The sequence below is a fragment of the Ixodes scapularis genome, unplaced genomic scaffold (assembly GCF_016920785.2).
Source record: "Ixodes scapularis isolate PalLabHiFi unplaced genomic scaffold, ASM1692078v2 PGA_scaffold3__209_contigs__length_174095766, whole genome shotgun sequence".
Lineage (NCBI taxonomy): Eukaryota > Metazoa > Arthropoda > Arachnida > Ixodida > Ixodidae > Ixodes > Ixodes scapularis.
This window is the reverse complement of record NW_024609868.1, coordinates 32202309-32224644: the sequence shown is the minus strand read 5'-3', so window position 1 is coordinate 32224644 and position 22336 is coordinate 32202309. Positions and strand designations below refer to the sequence as shown.

The window sequence follows — 22336 nt, the reverse complement described above, 5'->3', positions numbered from 1 at the left end:
GAGCCCCATCGACTCGCGCCAGCCAATGGAAACAGAGGCGAAATCCATCAGCTTTACTTCGCTCCTTTGGGATAGGGGAACCTAGGTGTCGTTTTCGCTCTTCAAACTAATGACATCAGCTCGCTCCATGGGACTCAGTTGATGCTTTCGCATTAAAAAGAAAACGTCGCGAGTAAAACGGTGCTTGTTACAACATTCGTGCTGCTATGTCTAGTGCTTTGAACCATTATCTAACAGCTAGTTGACAGTATGGGGCAAATAAACTCTCTGCCATGCAATAAAAGCTAAGGAGTTGTTTCAGACGAGTGGAAGATAGAGCAATGCATTGCCTCTTAGTTGAATAGAAAAATAGTCAAAGGGAAGACGAAATGATTTTTCAACTTCGTTTTCCTTAGCTTTCTTCCTCAACTCAAAAGCGCAATGAGAAATCACGTGATCGGGAAGTGTTTCGGCACCGGTACGATGACTCCAAGCTTGAACCGTCCTTCTTATGTACGACATGAAACTTGTAATTCGCAAGCGATAATGAGTGCCATCACGGCACCATTGGCCACGAACGCCAATTCAAACATTAGTCGACGGATTGACTGTTGACCAGCGCATACGTCCGTGTGACGCAGTGCCCGTATCCAACGCAGCTCCCTCTCTCGGCTGGGGGAACTTCCGTTTCCGGTACAAAAGCATACGTTACGTCAAGGCCACGTGATTTCACATGTTGGTGGCCGAGTTCAGTCGAGTCGTGGAGAAAGCAGACCTGAGAAAGAACGAATACGGATTCCTGCTCCGGGTCACTGAAGATTGATTGTAGCCTTCAAATAGAAAAGGCTGGAAAATCATTCTATGGTCCCTCTAATCTCATAATATAGGCAATTCAACGAAATAGAAGGAAACATTCACGTGTGCTGCAAATGTATTTTTTTTTCATAGTCTTAAAAAATTGTTTGCTATAAAGGGAGCTTCAAAACGATTAAATCAAATCACATCATTTAAAACGTTACCATAAAACATTGATCAAATCAACCAGAAAGTAAGAATTTTATGCCAGAATATTATTTACGCTGATTTCTGAGCTTGGTTCAAGCTTCACAAAAAGTATAATCAATAAAAATAGTAGTGCACCTTATGGTATACAGTCGGACTGTCTAACTTAAAGCGGTGTTTGAGTTCTGACGTATGTTGGTCACAGGACGTATGCTGCGTCGGTACTCGCTGAGCCTGACCAACTTCAGGAGATGTTCGACTTGGTTGGTTTTCGACATCGGGGGATTCACTGCAGCTAGATTGGCAAAGGATGTAACAGACGAATTCAGAGGAATATATTTCCAATATTTAAAAAAGTACTGAATAAATGAATAAATACAGTATAAGTTTGTCAAAGTTGGAGCACTAACTAAACAATCATGAGTTCAAGATGTTATAAGTTTTTCTGCAACTAAACTCATCTCACATTTTAACACTACATTTCTTGCGGGATTGTTTAGCACAATATTTTGTTTCGACTTAAGAAACGCAAGATAAGCTCCTCCCACAAAGCCTTTCAATCTTTGCGCTTGAGAATAGCGAACGCTGGAGACGAGGAGAGTGGAAAGGAGGATACCACCGTAGCGTTTTATCGGGAAATGGATCTTTGATGCTCTGTGCTACCAGATCCTCGCGCTCAAAATCTGCGACCGGGCACTATATGGCTCCGTCGTCGAACAGCCCGACTTTGTAAGTATACAAGAGGCTATGACACCACTAATAATGCTGACAAGATAGTACTGTGGGAACTCCTTGGGTCGTGTTTTTTAATCTCCAACAGACTATATGTTAGATTTTTTTTATTTATCTGTTGATTTTTTTTTTCAACACATGCAGATTTTAGTATTGAGCCAGTACGTTTTCTTCATCAATTATGACATTTTTTGTTTACAATTTATTTTCCAGCGAAAGAGTTGAAAATAGATCCCTCCATCAAGCTAGCTGGTACTATTCATTTTCGAAATAAATTTTAAGAATTTTGAGACAATAAACACTTGACTTTCTTCCCCAACGTGTTCACTGAATTGGTTGAATACCATCAGGACACAATAATGTATATCTAATTTTTCTTCGAATCTTTATGAACTTTAAGGTACACTTTTCCCTTGGTAAATGCTCATATTGCAGGCAACCAGAAAAGTTCCTTGAACTAAAGATGCGGCATCAACACGATGAGAAACTTTGGCTACGTCAGCTTTATGCACATGAATAGTGTCACGGGTGGTGACCAATAAACAAGAAATGAACAGGAAGAAATAAACGTTTAATGTGGCGAACTTGTGCCAAAATAAAAGGGTACAAAAGATAATAACAGAGCGTCGCGGGCGTCGAGGTCGGCGTTGCAGCTGAGTCGAACGCTGGGGCGAAAACTGACTCCGCTCGCCTTGCGGAATCCCTTATGTACCCTCGTGGGTTTCTGGATCGTTCGGCGTAGAAGGTTTGGCGCGTAGAACATTCTAACCTCGAAACAGCAAGACGGTTCTCGAATTCACCAGAACATCAAGTTACACTGTCAACAAAAATGTGCAGCCGCGGCCAGGAACCGAACCCTGGCCTTCAGCGTGGGAGGCAAGCGCGATAACCATTAGCCCACGCGCGCGCTGCCTACTTGGCCAGCTGCGCGCGCGGCATTACTCCCTTCTTTAAAAAGTGCATCGTCCCGATGCAACCCGAAAACAAAACGAAGCAAATAAAACAGAACGGTAAACTAAAAAGTCAGTTGGAACACATAAGCTCCACAGTCCTATCGAGCGTAGTACGGCTTCAGTCGCACGACGTGGACGACTTCCGGTCGTGGAGGGCGGCGTGACGAAGTCCGTGTTCCGTCGGGCATTACCTCGTAGTTCAGATCCCCGAGTCGACGAAGCACTCTGTAAGGTCCAGAGTAACGTTTCAGGAGTTTCTCGCTGAGACCGCGGCGGCGAATCGGTGTCCACACCCACACCCTGTCTCCGGGCTGGAAGTGGACGTCCCGACGACGAAGGTTGTAGCGGCCAGTGTCGACACGTTGTAGAGCCTTAATCCGGAGTCTGGCGAGCTGACGGACTTCTGCCCTTTGGGCAACTACCTGGGCGTCGTCGCTTGCGTCGACAGCCAGTTCGTGGGGTAACATACCGTCCAGCATTGTCGTTACCTTGAGCCCATGCACCAGTTGAAAGGGTGTCACTCCGGTGGTCTCTTGTACGGCCGTGTTGTAGGCAAATGTGACGTACGGCAGCACCTCGTCCTATGTCTTGTGCTCCACGTCGACGTACATGGAGATCATGTCGGCGATGGTCTTGTTGAGTCTCTCCGTTAGCCCGTTGGTCTGCGGGTGGTACGCCGTGGCGCGGCGATGGCTGGTGTGGCTGAGACGACGGACTTCTTGCGTCAGCTGGGCCATGAATGATGATCCACGGTTTGAGATCAGGACTTCGGGAGCGCCGTGCAGGAGGACGATGGACTCGTTGAAAAACTTCGCGACTTCAACAGCCGTTCCTGATGGAAGGGCTTTTGTCTCGGCGTACCGCGCGAGATAATCGGTTGCGACGATGATCCATCGGTTTCCTTGCGTCGACGGTGGGAAAGGTCCGAGTGAATCCATACCGATTTGCTCGAATGGGGCAGATAGCGGCGCAATAGGCTGAAGAAGTCCTGCCGGTCTCGTCGGTCGCTTCTTCCGTCGTTGACACTCGTGGCAAGATCGGGTGTAGTGGTGCACTGTCTTCGCAAGCTTGGGGCAGTAGTACTTTTCGCGTATCCTGGCAAGAGTTCTGCTGTAACCAAGGTGTCCCACCGTCGGGTCATCGTGGCAGGCTTGAAAAATTTCTTCTTGAAGACTGGAAGGGACCACCAACAGCCACGCCGTGCTGTTGTCGCTGAAGTTCTCCTTGTAGAGCACACCTTGTCGGATGGAGAAGGTTGGCAGTGTTCGTGCAAAACCACGGGGAACGGCGCTTCCTTGTCCCTCTAGGTGCTCAATGAGTGCTCGCAGCTCAGGGTCGTCTCGTTGGAATGCTGCCATGTTGCTGACATCCAGAGTGCCGAGGAAACACTCATCGTCGTCCTCTTTGGTGCAGGAAGGACCGGCCTCGACTGGGGCCCTCGACAGGCAGTCGGCGTCATTGTGCTTCCGGCCGGACTTGTACACCACGGTCACGTCGAACTCCTGCAGTCGTAGGCTCCACCGGGCGAGGCGTCCGGAGGGGTCCTTCAGATTCGCCAGCCAGCAGAGTGAGTGGCGGTCTGTGACCACGCGAAAAGTATTTCCATACAAATATGGGCGAAACTTTGTTATTGCCCAGACGACAGCGAGGCACTCCTTTTCAGTAGTTGAATAGTTCCTCTCCGCTTTAGACAGCGTCCGACTTGCGTATGCGATGACTCGCTCTGCGCCGTCCTGCATTTGGGCTAGTACCGCACCCAGTCCAGTGTTACTGGCGTCGGTGTGGATCTCGGTTTCAGCAAACTGGTCGAAGTGGCCAAGAATCGGGGGCGTCTGGAATCTTCTTTTGAGCTCGTCGAATGACCTCTGGTGCTCTTTTGTCCACTCGAACTTTACGGCGTCCTTCGTGAGGTGTGTCAGCGCTGCGGATAGTTTGGCGAAGTCTCGAACAAAGCGCCTGTAGTAGGCACAGTGTCCGAGAAATCTTCTCACTGCCTTCTTGTCAGACGGCAGCGCAAATGCAGCTACGGCGCGGGTCTTCTCGGGGTTAGGTAGAACACCTTTGTTGTTCACGACGTGGCCGAGGAACTTTAGTTCCCCATAAGCGAACCGACACTTTGTTGGCTTGAGTGACAGGCCGGCGGTCTTGATGGCTTGAAGCACGGCTCGAAGTCGTCTGAGGTATTCATCGAAATCTCGTGAGAATACCACGACATCGTCCAGGTAGACGAGGCAGCTCTGCGATTTCAGACTTGCCAGCACGGTGTCCATGACGCGCTGGAAGGTGGCTGGTGCTTTGCAAAGTCCGAACGGCATCACTTTGAATTCGTACAGTCCGTCGGGAGTGACGAAGGCAGTTTTCTCCCGGTCACGTTCGTCAACTTCAATCTGCCAGTAACCACTCTTCAGGTCCATCGACGAAAAGTATCGGGAGTGGCGCAGTCGGTCTAACGTATCGTCGATGCGGGGGAGTGGATAGACGTCCTTCTTCGTCACCGCGTTCAGTCGACGATAGTCCACGCAGAACCGCAGGGTTCCGTCCTTCTTCTTTACAAGGACGACTGGGGACGCCCATGGGCTTCTTGAGGGTTGAATGATGTCGTCGTCGAGCATCTCCTGGACTTGATTTTGAATCACTTTCCTCTCCTTTAAGGAGACTCGATACGGCGACTGGTGGACAGAAAGTGCGTCTTCGTCGGTAACAATGCGATGTTTCGCGATTGGTGTTTGGCGAATCTTCGATGTCGTGGCGAAACAGTCACTGTATTCGGCAAGGAGATCAACCAGTTGCCGGCGCTTCGTAGCTGGGAGCTCGGGGTCGATGTCGAGCGGCGGCGGCGTCGTGCTCTTCTGCTGTGGTGACGAGGTTTCCTCGGAGATTGCGGTGACCACGGCTGGCGCCTGAAGCTCCTCGACGTGGCCCACGGTGGTGCCCTTCGTTAGGTGCTGCGGCTCCTCTCGAAAGTTCGTCACAAGAACAGTTGTACGTCTTTCTTGGAGATCCGTTACGCCTCTTGAGACATCAATTCCTTTTTCGAGGAGCAGTTGGACGCTGCCTTCCAGAAGAGCTTCACCGTGCATGGCTGCGTCGGTTATAACGGTGACGAAAACACTCGACCGCGGCGGTAGGTTCACATGGTCGGCGATAACTCGGATCGCGGTTGACGTCGTGTTGGTCTCCACCGGCGGTAAAACAGGTTTTCGCAGCGTCAACTGGTTTGCCCCGAGGTCAATGACGGCGCCATACTCGCAGAGAAAGTCCATTCCGAGGATAACCTCCCTCGAACAGTCTTGCAGAACGACGAACTTCACAGGGCACGTTTCACCGTGGATCTCGACGCGAGCAGTACATCTCCCGACTGCCGTGATGAGATGTCCTCCGGCGGTTCGTATTTGGGGTCCATCCCACGGCGTCATGACTTTTCGCAGGCGGCGAGAGAGCCTCCCACTCAAGACTGAGTAGCCTGCTCCGGTGTCCACAAGTGCCGATGCGTCGTGGCCGTCGATTATAACGTTTAGGTTGTTGGACACCGATGCAGGGACGTCGTTGTGATCCGTAGCGTCGAGAGAGTGGGAGCGCTCCGTCGTTCTTAGAGGCTCTTTACTACGGTCGTCTTCGGCAACGCTACCTCCAGGCGTTCCCGCACTTAGTTTTCCCGGCGACGCAGGGGAGACACGCTTTCTCGGCGGGGTCGTGACACCGGGGACGATGAACGTCGTGGCGATGGGGAGCGGGCTTCACGGCGGAGAGACGATACTGGGGAGGGCGAGCGTCGGAGGTACTCCTCGGTGTCTTGAGGGCGTTCACCGTACCTCGGGCGTGGGTCGTTCGGGTGGAACCCACGCAGGCCCATTTGCCGGTAGGGACAACGGCGGTAGATATGGTCTGCCTCTCCGCAGTGGTAGCAGATGGGTCGTCGATCCGCTGTCCTCCACACGTCGGTTTTCCTTGGCGCCGGCTGTTCTCGGCGGTCGTACTGACGGACTTCGTCGTTGCGTCGGGGGTACGCCTGCGTTGGTGGGTCTCGTCGTGGCGCCACCGGGTATTGTTGAGCAGTTGGCGGCGGTCGTCGGGCCACTGCGGCGTAGGTCAGCGTCGGCTCATCGGCTGCGGCCACGCTGGCAGGAGTCTCCGGTTGAATTGCCCGCTGAACTTCTTCGCGTACCACTTCGGCTATCGACAGCGAAGCCGGCTGGTTGGCAGCAGGCAGCAGCTTCCTGAGTTCTTCCCGGACGACGTCCCTGATGATGTCGCGGATGTCCGGGATGCTGCAGCTGGACGGCGAGAGGGCAGCGAAGTCGGGAAGTCTCTGATAGTGTGAGGCCCGTGCGTGAAGAGCACGTTCGATGTTGGTGGCCTCAGTAATGAAACCTTGGACAGTCGTAGGCGGGCTCCGCACGAGGCCCCCGAAGATGTTTTCTTTCACGCCACGCATTAGGACCCGCAACTTTTTCTCTTCGGGAGCGTTTGGGCCGGCGCGGTTCATGAGGCGGAGAACGTCTTCGACGAAGCTTGTGAGGCTCTCGTTTGGTCCTTGGTGTCTTGCTTGGAGGAGTTCTTCGGCACGCTGTCGTCGCTGCTGGTTGGCAAAGGTGCGCCGCAGCTCGGCCTGGAACTCTTCCCACGTCGAAATCGACGCTTCGTGGTTCTCGAACCAGGTGCGCGCCGTGCCTTCCAGAGCGAAATAGACGTTCTGAAGGCACTGCTCTGGTGTCCACTGGTTATGGCGGGCCACTCGTTCGTAATGCTGTAGCCAATCCTCCACATCCTCATGGGCCTCACCATGGAACGGCGTTGGGTTGCGTGGGGCGACGGGCGTGAAGACGACGGATGGAGCGGTCGAGGTCTGCGGCGACTGGTTGTTCATCGTCGGCTTCGTTGGCTGCTTGGTCCTGGGCGGCAGAAGCCCGAATTCCGGGTGTAGGCCTTGACTGGGACGACTGAACCGGATCTCGGTAGTGCCTTCGTTGGTTCTTCGTGAGCTTGGCGTCGGACGTGCACTGCGGGCCCTCGGAGGGGTACGCGGCAGGGGCATGCGTTACCCCGCACCTCCACCAAAATGTCAGAGGTGGTGACCAATAAACAAGAAATGAACAGGAAGAAATAAACGTTTAATGTGGCGAACTTGTGCCAAAATAAAAGGGTACAAAAGATAATAACAGAGCGTCGCGGGCGTCGAGGTCGGCGTAGCAGCAGAGTCGAACGCTGGGGCGAAAACTGACTCCGCTCGCCTTGCGGAATCCCTTATGTACCCTCGTAGGTTTCTGGATCGTTCGGCGTAGAAGGTTTGGCGCGTAGAACATTCTAACCTTGAATCAGCAAGACGGTTCTCGAATTCACCAGAACATCAAATTACACTGTCAACAAAAATGTGTAGCCGCGGCCAGGAACCGAACCCTGGCCTTCTGCGTGGGGGGCAAGCGCGATAACCATTAGGCCACGCGCGCGCTGCCTACTTGGCCAGCTGCGCGCGCGGCAATATGTGAACCCTGCTGGAAATGGCAGGCCTTTTCCAATTGAAATGCACAGCCAAAACCTATGAGCATGAATGTGCAATTGGCGCCGATGAGAAAATCCGATGTTTTGCACATTGGTGCAGCTGGAAATGCTGCAGAGAAGCCGCAGCACGGGGGAAGGCAAAAGAATAGGTCGAGGGAAAGTCAACTTTAGGGGGCAAGCGCCACGATGCCAATTGTGTCAATGTGCACGACAATCAATTTGCTCATTGCCGCTCATTGCAGCCTGTGGCGCTATGTGGCAGAGCCAATGTGCGGGAGATAGCAATGAGCCATGCACTGCAGAGAAGCGAAGTTGGCGCAGTATGGCAGTGGCAATGCTCAATTGCCAAATTAGCACACACTAGCAAAAAGTTTCTATGGGACCGATAGAGATTTTTATGGGATCAATAGGATTTCATCGTACCAATGGGCATTTCTACTGGGCCGATAAAAAGTGATATCGTACCAATACAGACTTCTCTTGTACCATTAGGAACTTCTGTGGGACACGTAAAAACTTCTATGGGAACAACACGAATGCCTTCCGGTCCAATACAAGTGCATATTGGTCCTTCAATAGGAGCAATAAGAAGTTGTAATGGTTAAACTGAAAGCTTCATTGGTCAAATGAAATGCATTTCAAATCGAGAACTTTTAATGGTCGACTGGGAATTTCTATTGGACCATTTGAGATGAGGATCATAGGGAACATGAAATCCATTAAATGGGCACCTATCAAGTTAAACAGTATGCTTAGTGGAGAAATTAGAGTTGTTATATACTAAAGTTTTATGTTTTGAGCACAGGAAAATACTTTTTTCTGCAAACATACCCGATGGCAGGCACACAGCCAGGATTTTGATTCGCCCATGACAAAATGCTTTATGAGGGGGAGGGGGGAGAGGAGGCCCCACCAAATGGAAGGTTTGGGAGGAGGGGGGCAGGCCCCATGGGTCCCCCTCCCCCCCCTGCAGATACGTGCCGTGCCGGCTCGATGGGCTCCTCTCTGCCAAATAAACATTTTCTTTTTAGCTATATAACTTGGGTTGGGCCATATAGACACTAATTAAACAAAACTTTCAGTTAATAAAGTGAAGTTGAACTCTTTTAGGCACGTGTTTTAGAATTTCCTGATCAAATATTTATTTTGTCCTCTTTCGTATTATAAAACATGCGGCTGCCAGTAAAACGTAAAAAAAAAAAAAAAAGACTATGGGGAACGGGAACATTGTGTGTGCACATAGTATGCACAAGATTCATGAATAATTATATATAGGCAAACCACAAAATTCAGTTATCATCGGAACTTTGCAGTTTTAGCGGTGTATTCTGTCCTCTTGTTTTCCAGGATGTCTCAGTAACAGTAATAGCGTAAACGATTGCACCAACTGGATTATGTATTCACATTCGACTTTGCTCCGTTTTATTCAGTTCTACCTGGTTCCGGAGTGGAACCTTCTCGTTTTTGTATAAATTTCGCTCCAGAACCGAGCAAGTCAGAGTAAAACAGGGTCAAAAACAGAATAACACTGACTCAAAAATCCTATTATCATCTTCCACGATTGGCCCAAAGCTCTCCGACTTCCGACATCAGACCTTTATAACTTTGGCGGAGTTGGCGAAAAAATGCGATACTTCAAGCTTCCATTTTGCCATGTGAACGTATCCTGTTCGAGCCCCAGCAGAGGCTACGCGCTCGTTCGGGGGCGGCAGATCACGTGCACATTCTATCGTGGACATGCTTTTTATTAACAGAAAAGAAAAGCCGGTGGTGCCGAATAACATCGAATAATTATTAACACCATAGACGTCATAAAAAAGCACATAAAATTCACACACACACACGAAATAAGGATGACCTTCCCGAAATTATGATTGCACCTTGTTTCACGCAAAGTAAGTGTCAGGCAGCGCTTTCCACTTCGTAGTTGAGCAAGGAAGTTCCTTTTTGAAAGGCAATTTACGCGCTTGTTAGCAGTTTGGGCCTTTAGTTTGGCTTCTGGCTTCCCAATGCTGTACTTTTCCTTGGTGCCGGGAAGAGTGTACACTCCAGCAATGAAGTTTTCGAGATTCAAAAGCCCTTCAACCTGCGTCCAATTAAAATTAAGGTCAGCCGAAACAGGGCACGTCTGACTCGTTACATTCGTCTTTGGCAGTAGCCGTTTCGGAAACTTGGACAGGAAATTGGCTTCAAATCTCCCGTCGCCTTTCACAATTTTATCACTTGTGTCTCCACTAACTGGCCCAGCACTGTGACCGCTTCCGATTTCATTGGTACTACTTAGACCACGGGGACTTTTTGTCTCACCGTACTCCGAGACAACCGAGCTTACAGAAACTGCTGTCGGCGACGTCGGTTCGGGTCCCTCACCTGTTGTAGCATTTTTCAGGACAGAACTTCGTCTCATGACTGTTGTCCTTGGCAAGCTGGGTATACTTCGTGGCTCCAAATATTTATTTTGTTTTGGTTCATGGTCGCACAGCGCGACACCCTACGTGTCTCAAATTGAAATTTTAGAATTCGCGCCGACGTCATCCCGCAGCAAATGCAAGTTTCTACTTAAAATGACAAATAAAAAATTATTTCGTTATAAGTTTAATATATATTTAGTATTTAAATTTGACAATTATTTAATACTATAATTTTTAGAAACGTTTATTATTTTCTTTAGTGCCTCAGTCCGAGCTTGCGGGACTTGCGGGCTTGCGGGGCTTGCGGGTTACACCGTTACACCACGTGACAATATAGTGTGAGCTGGAGTCATTGGAGTGAGCAGTGGGGTCACCCGCATGACACATAAAACAAAAATAAGTTTTCAAAGTGCAATTTATGCAAATGTTTTGCTAAATTAAGATCAATAAATAAATATTTTAAGTATTTGTTTACTTCAGCAAACAAAAACAAGGGTTAACATACGAAGTACTATAGTCACGTGATACATCCCCTGCGTCAGGAAGTCCGACGTGATAAACCGAACGTTCCGGCCGGAGGACAAGGAAGCGTGAAAGCTTTGGAAGCACGTGGAGACGTGGATGAACCGAAGCGGCCGAAGCAACGTTCGCGGCAAGTTTAACCGTTTGAAGCACGTTGCAGAGTCGAGAGACTCGAGACCAGTCGAGCTACCGGAATTTTACGAACGATTATGCAAGCGTACGTCTTGAGGACGACCATGAGCCACATATCATCTCAATTTCTGATATGGAGAATTTCTGCCCGTCAAGCTGGTGTGACGAAACGGAATCGGACTTCAAGGCGCGGATCCTAAAGCTGTTTGGTAAGTTCTAGTCCCCCTACGCGTTAGGCCCAGTCTAGTGACCATCTCTTTTAAGCTAAAATTTGAAGCTTTAAGCACAATATGTGGGAGTAACTCTCGGCGCCGGTCGTTTCAGGATCGCCGAGTGACGCGGAAACTCAGTGACAGCAAGCGGGTGCTAGTACCGAAAATTTCCTCCGTCGAGATGAGTGACTGCCCGGGAGGGCTGGGGGGCTATGTTGCGCTTTTTGCACTCCCAGGAGACTAGGGAGAGGGAAGTGACGTCAACGACACAGCAAACGCAGATTGGGTGTTGATTTCGTATTCTTCTGTCAACATCCAATCTGCATTTGCTGTGTCGTTCACGTCACTTCCCTCTTCCAAGTCTCCTGGGAGTGCAAAAAGCGCAACATAGCCCTCCTGGAGGAAGCTTGTATGAAACAGGTAATCGTCATTTCATTTTCAATTCATAAGACTTATTTTAAACTTGAGATTTTCTTTAGTTATACCGCCACAAGTACAAGGAACTTCATTGATAGGGGTGCCGAGTGTTTGTTTTCATATGCCCAAAAACTAGGTAAAGTTTATGTGTCTTATGATTTTTTCTGTGCTGATAAGTTTAAGCTTAGAATGAATTATTGGCGTCAAGGCGTGGCGCGGTCTGTGTCTATTTGGAGAAGAGGTGTGTGTGTGTGTGTGTGTGTGTGTGTGTGTGTGTGTGTGTGTGTGTGTGTGTGTGTGTGTGCATGCGTGCGTGCGTGTGTGTGTGGGGGGGGTAAAGAAAGAGAGAGAGAGGAGATGAAGAAGAATTGGAGGATGAGGGATTATGTCGAATCATTTAAATCGTTAACTTCGGCAGTTATAAGGTAAGAAGGATAACTGCTAGTTACACCGGTTCGGTTTTGTGCCAAACTCAAATTGTGTTTTGCCGCGTCAATATTGCTACAATTTTTTTTTTTCATCAACAAAATTAATTTTGAGGCATGCCGTTGACAAATAGAATCCTGTTTTAAATCCCAGTACAGGTTATATTGTGCTGGTAAATTTCCTGTACATAGTGCTGCTTCAAAGATGAACTGAAGTTTATGTCTTCTATGTGTGCATTGGTAATGGCATGTGGCTCAACAAGACTTTACACAACACTCGAATAGAAGAGGGAATCAATGTTCATCAACTAAGGTTTGGTAATGATCTTCACCACAGATGGCCCTTGGCGAATTGTAACCGGCACACCTTCAAACCGCACAAAGGCTATGCAAAGCCACAACTGGATGTGGCAAGACTAAAAGCTTTATAATATACTATAAAGGCTATAACTTTATAGTCTTTTATAGCTAAACATACTGATCTGAAAAGCATTGTTTTTGGTTATTCTGAAGTGGTATACGGAAACTTCATCATATTCTATTACTTCTGGTTCACTGCACATTTAAAAGGTTTGTCTACGTTGCTGCCAGAGCAATATAGCTTGCTATAAACTAAATCAAAGTTATGACTGCTGGTGTCATCTACATATTGAGAACATTTTTATTAAAATAATTGTAGTCAAGTGTTTTTATGGGTTTTAGCACTGTGATTAAGATACAGCAATGTGTTTTGTAAGAAAGACTACTAATTTGCAGTTTGTATCTTCTAAAATATTTTGTAGATCTAGTGAGCATGTATTCATACTTGAATATGTGCCAGGCATTCCCCAGTATGTGTATAATTGTCTACTAGGTCTGTAAGCTTCCCCACTACATCATTGCCGCTATGTTAGCACTCCCCAGCTCTTATTAGAGAGAGATAAGTGTTTCTCATGATGAATTAGGTTGAGATTGTTTAGCGTTAATGTTTGTGATTCCCCCATTTTAAATTCCTGACAGAGCGCTTCAATGTCCCTTTATTTTTGATTTGCGGCTATTTATCACCACAAGCTAAAACATCACGTGACTGGGATTAACCTGAAGCTCACCTTATGATTAACGACGCTGCCGTCCACTGTCTTGAGGTGGGCCTACGTTCATGGGTACTTGTCTAGTGGTTCTGGAGTTGATGTTGCTGAGATAACCGAGACGCCGATTTCTACGATGGCCTCCTTTGGCATCACGGTCAGTTACAGCTGGCCTGAGACCGAACCAGGCCAACCAACGTGCTGGCTCGAGCCCAGGCTTTCGGGTAAGCCCGTGCCTAGTGGTCTAATCTTGAGTCCAATCGCCATATTGAGATAAAGACACCAAAATTCCTCAGTTTAAAGGGACCATGAAATGATTTTAAAATCGAATTTCATCCACCGCACGTCATAAAAGGTGTGAAAAGAAACACAAAATTGGGAGCCAAAAAAAATTATTTGCTATAGAACTTTTAAAAGAAAGAGAGAGAGAGGAGATGAAGAAGAATTGGAGGATGAGGGATTATGTTGAATCATTTAAATCGTTAACTCCGGCAGTTATAAGGTAAGAAGGATAACTGCTAGTTACACCGGTTCGGTTTTGTGCCAAACTCAAATTGTGTTTTGCCGCGTCAATATTGCTACAATTTTTTTTTTCATCAACAAAATTAATTTTGAGGCATGCCGTTGACAAATAGAATCCTGTTTTAAATCCCAGTACAGGTTATATTGTGCTGGTAAATTTCCTGTACATAGTGCTGCTTCAAAGATGAACTGAAGTTTATGTCTTCTATGTGTGCATTGGTAATGGCATGTGGCTCAACAAGACTTTACACAACACTCGAATAGAAGAGGGAATCAATGTTCATCAACTAAGGTTTGGTAATGATCTTCACCACAGATGGCCCTTGGCGAATTGCAACCGGCAGACCTTCAAACCGCACAAGGGCTAAGCAAAGCCACAACTGGATGTGGCAAGACTAAAAGCTTTATAATATACTATAAAGGCTATAACTTTATAGTCTTTTATAGCTAAACATACTGATCTGAAAAGCATTGTTTTTGGTTATTCTGAAGTGGTATACGGAAACTTCATCATATTCTATTACTTCTGGTTCACTGCACATTTAAAAGGTTTGTCTACGTTGCTGCCAGAGCAATATAGCTTGCGATAAACTAAATCAAAGTTAAGACTGCTGGTGTCATGTACATATTGAGAACATTTTTATTAAAATAATTGTATTCAAGTGTTTCTATGGGTTTTAGCACTGTGATTAAGATACAGCAATGTGTTTTGTAAGAAAGACTACTAATTTGCAGTTTGTATCTTCTAAAATATTTTGTAGATCTAGTGAGCATGTATTCATACTTGAATATGTGCCAGGCATTCCCCAGTATGTGTATAATTGTCTACTAGGTCTGTAAGCTTCCCCACTACATCATTGCCGCTATGTTAGCACTCCCCAGCTATTATTAGAGAGAGATAAGTGTTTCTCATGATGAATTAGGTTGAGATTGTTTAGCGTTAATGTTTGTGATTCCCCCATTTTAAATTCCTGACAGAGCGCTTCAATGTCCCTTTATTTTTGGTTTGCCGCTATTTATCACCACAAGCTAAAACATCACGTGACTGGGATTAACCTGAAGCTCACCTTATGATTAACGACGCTGCCGTCCACTGTCTTGAGGTGGGCCTACGTTCATGGGTACTTGTCTAGTGGTTCTGGAGTTGATGTTGCTGAGATAACCGAGACGCCGATTTCTACGGTGGCCTCCTTTGGCATCACGGTCAGTTACAGCTGGCCTGAGACCGAATCAGGCCAACCAACGTGCTGGCTCGAGCCCAGGCTTTCGGGTAAGCCCGTGCCTAGTGGTCTAATCTTGAGTCCAATCGCCATATTGAGATAAAGACACCAAAATTCCTCAGTTTAAAGGGACCATGAAATGATTTTAAAATCGAACTTCATCCACTGCACGTCATAAAAGGTGTGAAAAGAAACACAAAAACACAAAATTGGGAGCCAAAAAAATTTATTTGCTACAGAACTTTTAAAAGAAAACTGGACTCTTTTGCGCCTTCTTTCCTTCGCCTTTTCGCTACGATGCATCCGCGGAAACGGGGCACGTCAGCCGAATCCACGTCGCCTATTGGGTAAGAGCCTACCTCACCAGCACCGCGATCGTAAACAATAAATAGCCGGCGAATGTTTCCTAAAAGTTTTGTTAAATAATATTCAGATCCACATTTTGTAGCATAATTAGAGATGTGGCGAAAATTGCCAAATTTGATAATGCTGAGAGCCAAGCGCCATCTATCGTGTGGTAAACGAAGCAACTACTGCGCGTGCGCAGTAGCGCAGGGCCGAGTTCAGTTACTTGGGTTGCGACGGCCGACGAACGTTTATTTCTTTATTTCCTTTGATTTCCTTCCTCTCAGAACTCTGACTGACTGAACGTTTATTTTCTATGTGTTCTTCTCGCGCTTGCCGACTTCAAGCAGCAAGAAAAAAGTACTTAAAACAGACCACGACGAACAAGAACGCTGGCCACGAATCAACCGACTCCGACGAAGCGAGCTGCTTAGAATATAGGCCTAGCAGGCACTCCGACTCGGCGCAGCGTTGCTTCGTCGCAAGACCGTCTGACTACGAGCGGCTGGCGTGCTGAATGGAATATACCTGTGCTACCCTTGTGGACCCTTCCCGCATTATAGTTTGATTGCTGACCTCAATTTTAGATTAAGAGGTGAGGTCAATCTCTTCCCCTTGTTTTCGGAGGCAGTGTTGACGAACACTCGTTGAAAAGGGACTCTCGTCGATTCTATCTTCTTGTTTTGTGTGATATAGAGCTGAAATAAACGCCGTATGGATTACCTCCGTAACACGGTATGTACACTTTGTTATTGGTATGCCATTTTATTCTGACAGACTGCACGTCACTGTCGAGCTATAACAGTTCGTGGGAGGTATACGTGCAATGCCGGTCCAACCTTTCTTTGCCGAGTGTCGCGTCACTGTCGAGTTGCAATCGTAAAAGATCGGTCCCGAAGCGCTTAACAACAGCGTGAATACAGCACTTCCATCAAACGCGCGCGTCCGCTCCAAATGTGAACAGGTATTTACGTGGCTCTTGCTGACACTCGTAGTTCAAACGTATCTTTTTTAACGTCGGCTTGCTACTGCATCTCCGAGGCCGCGAAAAACGCCGCGGCAATTTGTTTCTATCTACGTCGCTTTGCAAACGACTGACACGGGCTGCCTTTTACCAACAATGACAGTTGGGTTGACTTCTGGAGTCTTCACCGGAAGACTCGCTGCACTTAGGCGCCGATTCAGAAAATACGTCGGTGACATCAGCGCAGTAAAACCTACCGGCGCACCCCAACTTGTCGCCGCTAACGCTCCCATTCTCCTACTGCCGAGAGAACTTCTGGTTCCGGAAACGGCGTACGTCACGGCTTGTTTTGCGGTCAGTTGGAGAGAAAGAAAAAGTCAATATTTCATTAATTTTTTGTGTAGAAGTTAATAAACCGAGACGAAAACGGATGCCTGTTCGGCATTCAGTGAACATTGACGGTTTGATGTAAAAGTTATCTGGAAAAAGTAAAAAGGTCATTTCATGGTCCCTTTAAATGTCGAGAGTGCATCAGTAAGAGCAGGTATAATAATTAATAGCAAATTTAATGAAGATATGGATGCTGATAAACACCTGCCAAATTTGACTAAAAATAAACAGAAACATCCAATCCCTAGTTATGGTTGAACTAAGCGGCTGCTATGTGGATTTTTTTTATGTTCGACAGCTCAGCAAAGTCGCCGGATCTAATTATGCCTCCTGTACGAGACGGATCGCAATGCGGTTCCTGACTGACCAGTTGGGGCGAAAAGTTTTGTGGGAAGGTCGTAAAGGAAAGTTGACATTCAGGAATCTTCACCTTGTTGAGTGCATCATAAGTAAGTTATCTCTGGAAAAGTACTGCAGATCGCTTCACATGGGATCAGATTTATGGAACTGTTGGTGTCATGTCTGTTGCTTTTTTTTTTATCAGATGCAGTGCGGAGCTGCCAGAAATGTGAAGACTTCAAGGTAGAAACCATAGTCCGTCACGCCTGCCTGACATCAGTCATCTCAAAAGGTAAGCTAACGTCAGCACATAATTCTAACTTTTCTTAAACAGTAGAGCATGGTGCGCAATTTCTTCAAAGCATAATTTCTATGTGAGAGTATTTGAATGCTTTTAATGTTAAGCCAGCAGTGATGTGATTGCTTCGCCAATTGCGCCAAACAGCGCCAAGGGGCTAACCCTGCTACATCCTGCTACATTTTGCCAAAATATAGGTAATCTGTGCCAAGCCTGCGCCCAATGACTAATTTCGGTCGCCTTTCAAAACTGAAACTAAGCTAAGAACGTAATTGAGCATGCATGAGCTAGGTGGCGCAAGCGGCCGCCCGACACAAAGTGCCCTGCCTTCATCCGGTCTTGCAATGTTTTTGCCGCTGTCTCCCGCTTCGCGCCTCGTCGTCTCGCGAATCTCGTCTCGCCTCTTTTTTAAATTTTTTCAACGATAGACGCGGGCGTGTGCGGATGCTCCGACGCTAGTGTGCCGGGTGCCAGACATGCCGTCATACTGTGAAACAAAACCACGTTTTTGCGCGACAAGAGTTGCTTTGTGAGCTGAAACACTGGTCGCGCGATGTCGGGTGTTGCCGTCTCCACGTCGCTGCAGATATGGTGCTTTCTAAACTTCTTCATTGACATTCCTGTTCTTGTTTAAATCATACTCTACTAAAAAATCTCCCTTTAAAGGGATACTATGACCAAATTTAGACACTTATCTCCTGGTCTATTTGTGTTCAAGGGCTCCAAAGGCCACTTTTGCTTCTCCAAAACACTGTTTTGGCTGCTCCAAGAGGTGCTCCAAAATGCTTAGGCCAATCACATCACTGAGTTAGTGACACCTCTTTTGGTTTAATTTGATATCAAATACTACAGGTGTGAACAGCATTGAATAATTTTAAATTGAAAAATTTTCTTTGGAGTGTTTCCCTAAGAGGAAAAATTTAATTATATAATAGTACCTTATTTTGTATTAAAAAGAATGCATAGAAAACGAATTTCAAGAACACTGTGATATTTGATGTAAATCTAAAAAAACAAAAGTTGGTAATACAGTACACACATCCAGCATGAATGTGCTGTAAAAACAAGGCGTGAAATAATGGTGGTTTATTTACATCAGCTCCAATTCTTGCATATTTGAGTCACTTCACTTTGAACTTCACTGTTTTATTAGTTTTGCTTCAAAGCATGGTAAACCACTGCTCACATATTTTAACATAACATTTTTCGTTGCTTTTTCAGGAACATTCTGCACCACAGGAGAGAGCGATGTGAACTGCTTTAAGTGAGCCTTGAATGCACTGAGCTTTTTATTATGTTTATCAGAAATTTTTTTAAGCAAAGTATCCTGCATTGTTCAGTAAGTATACTTTATTTTGAAAACGTTATGCTATATATGCAGCATTGTTCAAATATTATACTTTATTTTAAAAACATCAAGCACTGCTCGTATGTCTAACAGTAATAATAAAGAGTTAATGGCAATTTGTTTGGCACTGCGACTTTTTTTACAGAATGGATGTGCATGCCTGACAGGCTGGGCAGAAATTTAGTGCGCTACTCACGTTCAAAGTTACGCTGCAAGACTGCAGCGGTATCTTTCGCCATGCAGTCGGTGCTATAGCTGTCATGGGATTCTGGTGTCCTCGTCACTAGAGCACATGTCCTCGCCTTACTTCAGTAAATTCCTCAGGGTCGTTGTCATAGCATGTGACAATGTTTGTGTCCAGTATTTCACAGTTCTCTCGCATGTGGCGGGGTCCACCTCACTATAAAGAGTCAGTGTCACCAGTGTCGCCTTTCTTGTCAGTGTCATCTGCATTGATCCTGCGGTAAAGCTTCTGAGCTTGATGGTGAAAAAAAACTTCAAAATAGAGAATGTCTGCTGCGGGCCTGATTGCTACATTATACACCTGTAATGCGCCATTTGGGTATACATTGAGAGCATGCACGGGCTATTCAGCAAATCTGCCCTCTGAGCTCTTGTTTTGTAATGAATTGGACCCATATCTGTTTAAAGTTTTCTGTAAGGCAGTTCACACGCTATATGCTAGCAGAAAAAGGAGGCTGCTTAGACACTGGCAGTACTATTGTGTTGCCTTCTGGCATAGGGCTGGTCCCTATACCAGGGAGAGTAATATTTCTGAGGTATGTACATAGTACATCCACAGGATCAGGCTGAACATCCTACATTGGTCCTGAATGTCCAGCTGCATCATCCAGATTGCGTTAGTGGTACGTTTTCTGGGGAATCATTTTGCTCTGTACACTACGTACTTTCAGTGTTAGATGGATCATAGCAGATATCTACTGAATATGTTAAATGTCCGGACAACACATCTCTCAGATGTTTAATAGACTGTTGCTGGTTGACTGGGTACCATGAAACCAATGTGCACCGGGGCACCTGTTGCCAATTATCGCTCATTGGTTTTCGCCCCCTAAACGCCATCAACCCAATGTGCACAGGGGTGTCTGTCGTCAATCGCCGCTTATTGGTTTTCGCCCCGTAAATACAATCAATCCTATGTGCACAGGGGGGCCTGTTGCCAATAGCTGCTCATTAGGTTTTTCCCCATAAATACCATCAACCCAATGTGCGCAGGAGCACCTGTTGCCAATCGCTGCTCATTGGTTTTTGCCCCATAAATGCCCTCAATGCAATGTGCACCGAGGTACCTGTTGCCAATTGCTGCTCATTGGTTTTTGTTTCATAAATGCAATCAGCCCAATGTGAATTCCCTAAAGGATTACCAATTGGTGCACATAGGTTTTTGCCCCATAAATGCCCTCAATGCAATGTGCACCGGGGTACCTGTTGCCAATTGCTGCTCATTGGTTTTTGTTTCATAAATGCAATCAGCCCAATGTGAATTCCCTAAAGGATTACCAATTGGTGCACATAGGTTTTTGCCCCATAAATGCCCTCAATGCAATGTGCACCGGGGTACCTGTTGCCAATTGCTGCTCATTGGTTTTTGTTTCATAAATGCAATCAGCCCAATGTGAATTCCCTAAAGGATTACCAATTGGTGCACATAGGTTTTTGTTTCATAAATGCATATTGCTCAGTGTGTCTGGACCTACAGTTGCACATTGGTTCAATGTGAATTTTGGCCTCATTTCACTTCGCCCATTTCCAGCAGGGAAACAACTGGAGCATACGAATGCCTTCACGAAATGGTACATGTTGCACAAGTGACCTACAAAACCTGTCCAATGATACAGCGTGTACCTTAAACATATTCAGTGTTTTCTTCACCGCAAAAATCAACAATTTATTGCCAGACTCTGTCTCCACTCAAATGAAGCGCCGGCAGTCCTGACCAGATGCCAATGTTTCAGAACTTGTCATCTTATTCGAAAGTAATAAGTTATTTTCGAAACGTTTCAAGGTAAAAGTAAGGCCTGTGTCTGTAAGCCCATGAAAATCATTTTCATGTATTTGGCGCAGTCATCTGGGGAGCTACACGAGACAGAATAAATAAAATAAAAAGTCATAGATTGTATTAGCGACACACCTGCGCCATTATAAACAAAAATACGTTGTTGTTGTTGTTTTTTTGTTGTTGCTTTTTTCAAAAAGGGGTTGCATTAAATGTAGGAGTGACTGTATTTTACCACGAGTATAAAAAAGATGGGTTTTCAATAAATCTTAGTTGCGAGTGTGCCCAGTTTTCGTACCCTTTCTTATTGTACTTGTGTAGTAGCGGCGCTTTGAAAGTCATAGCGAAACCAAACGGAAGCAAACGGTGCCGTGGAAACGGGCCTTAACCTTATGACTGCAAAAGGCCACCTGCGGAAGAACGCTGTTAGGTTCCCGCAGCAAAACTGAATCTAACCCGTTATCGCTGTCGTTCGTTTAAAAGGTAGCAGGGAGATGATTGAGCGCGGTTTGTTCTTGTCCCCAACACCACTTTTTGTTGTACTTGGTGTGGGTTTGCTATTGTTTTTGACGAGCAGTTGGCTATAGAAGCATCATTATCTCGGTATGTACGGTAAAACAATCCCTATAAAAGCAATCATTACTAGATATATCTGGAGATGTTTGACATCATCAGGAGACGGATGCTTCATTATTCCGACAATTTAATCCTCGTTTGAGCGTAGTGGAGTGTCATCGAAAACCGTGCTACGTAGGTAGATCTTGATGGACGTCGCCGGAACATTTTTAATGAGTGTGAGGCACACGCATAAAACACAACATGAAGTCGTTGGAGACTCGATGGTAGATAATACGCCTAGTTCAGGAATGTTTTCGGGTCATTATTCGCACGCCCACACCACCATCAACTCGCAAAGTTTTGGCACAAATATTACGGCCGTGATTTCCTTGTTGTCCGTCACGAAACAGATATATGGGGGGGCAAAGCTTCCTAGAATGTCTAATATAAGAGCAACATGTGCCACCGAAAACCTCTAGTATAGGCATAATGCCTACATCGCGATATCGGGAAAATTTACCTTGTTGCCCGTACGCTTACTTTTCTCTTCTTGGTGTCCCCGCTGTATTTTTGGGACAGTATAATCTTTGTGAGCAGCTCAAAACTCGCCAGGAAGACGCAATCATTTAGGTTGTGAAGTCGGGTTCTTCGGTTCTCTCGGACAATGGCTGTACACTTGCTATCGACGTCCACGTACTTCTTGCTGTTCGCAGGAAACGTACCATGGATTTTAGGACTGTTTTTGTGTGTCTTATTAGCCGTTCCGTCTGTTCGGTGGTTTCGAGTGTGGAAGGCACTAAGGCCCTTACCAGGACCGTGGGACACCGTGCCCTTCTGGTTCGTTTTCGACAACCTCAGGGCCGAAGCCCGAACGCACAGAGCATACAAGTACCGCACAGTATGTGAGTATATAGCAGTCTTGGGTAGTAACGCGTTACTAGTAACGCGTTACTGTAATTTCGTTACTTTTTTGGTAACTTGTAA

General features: G+C 46.4%; 1 protein-coding gene across 1 annotated transcript in view; it reads left to right on the top strand.

The window, feature by feature from the left end:
- Positions 1-22016: 22016 nt before the first annotated feature.
- LOC8042381 (cytochrome P450 4C1) overlaps positions 22017-22336 on the top strand; it is a 29590-nt gene continuing 29270 nt past the window's right edge. Inside the window, exon 1 of the mRNA XM_040221777.3 lies at positions 22017-22254. Within this exon, the coding sequence (XP_040077711.1) occupies positions 22017-22254 (238 nt within the window). The remainder of the gene's footprint in view (positions 22255-22336) is intronic.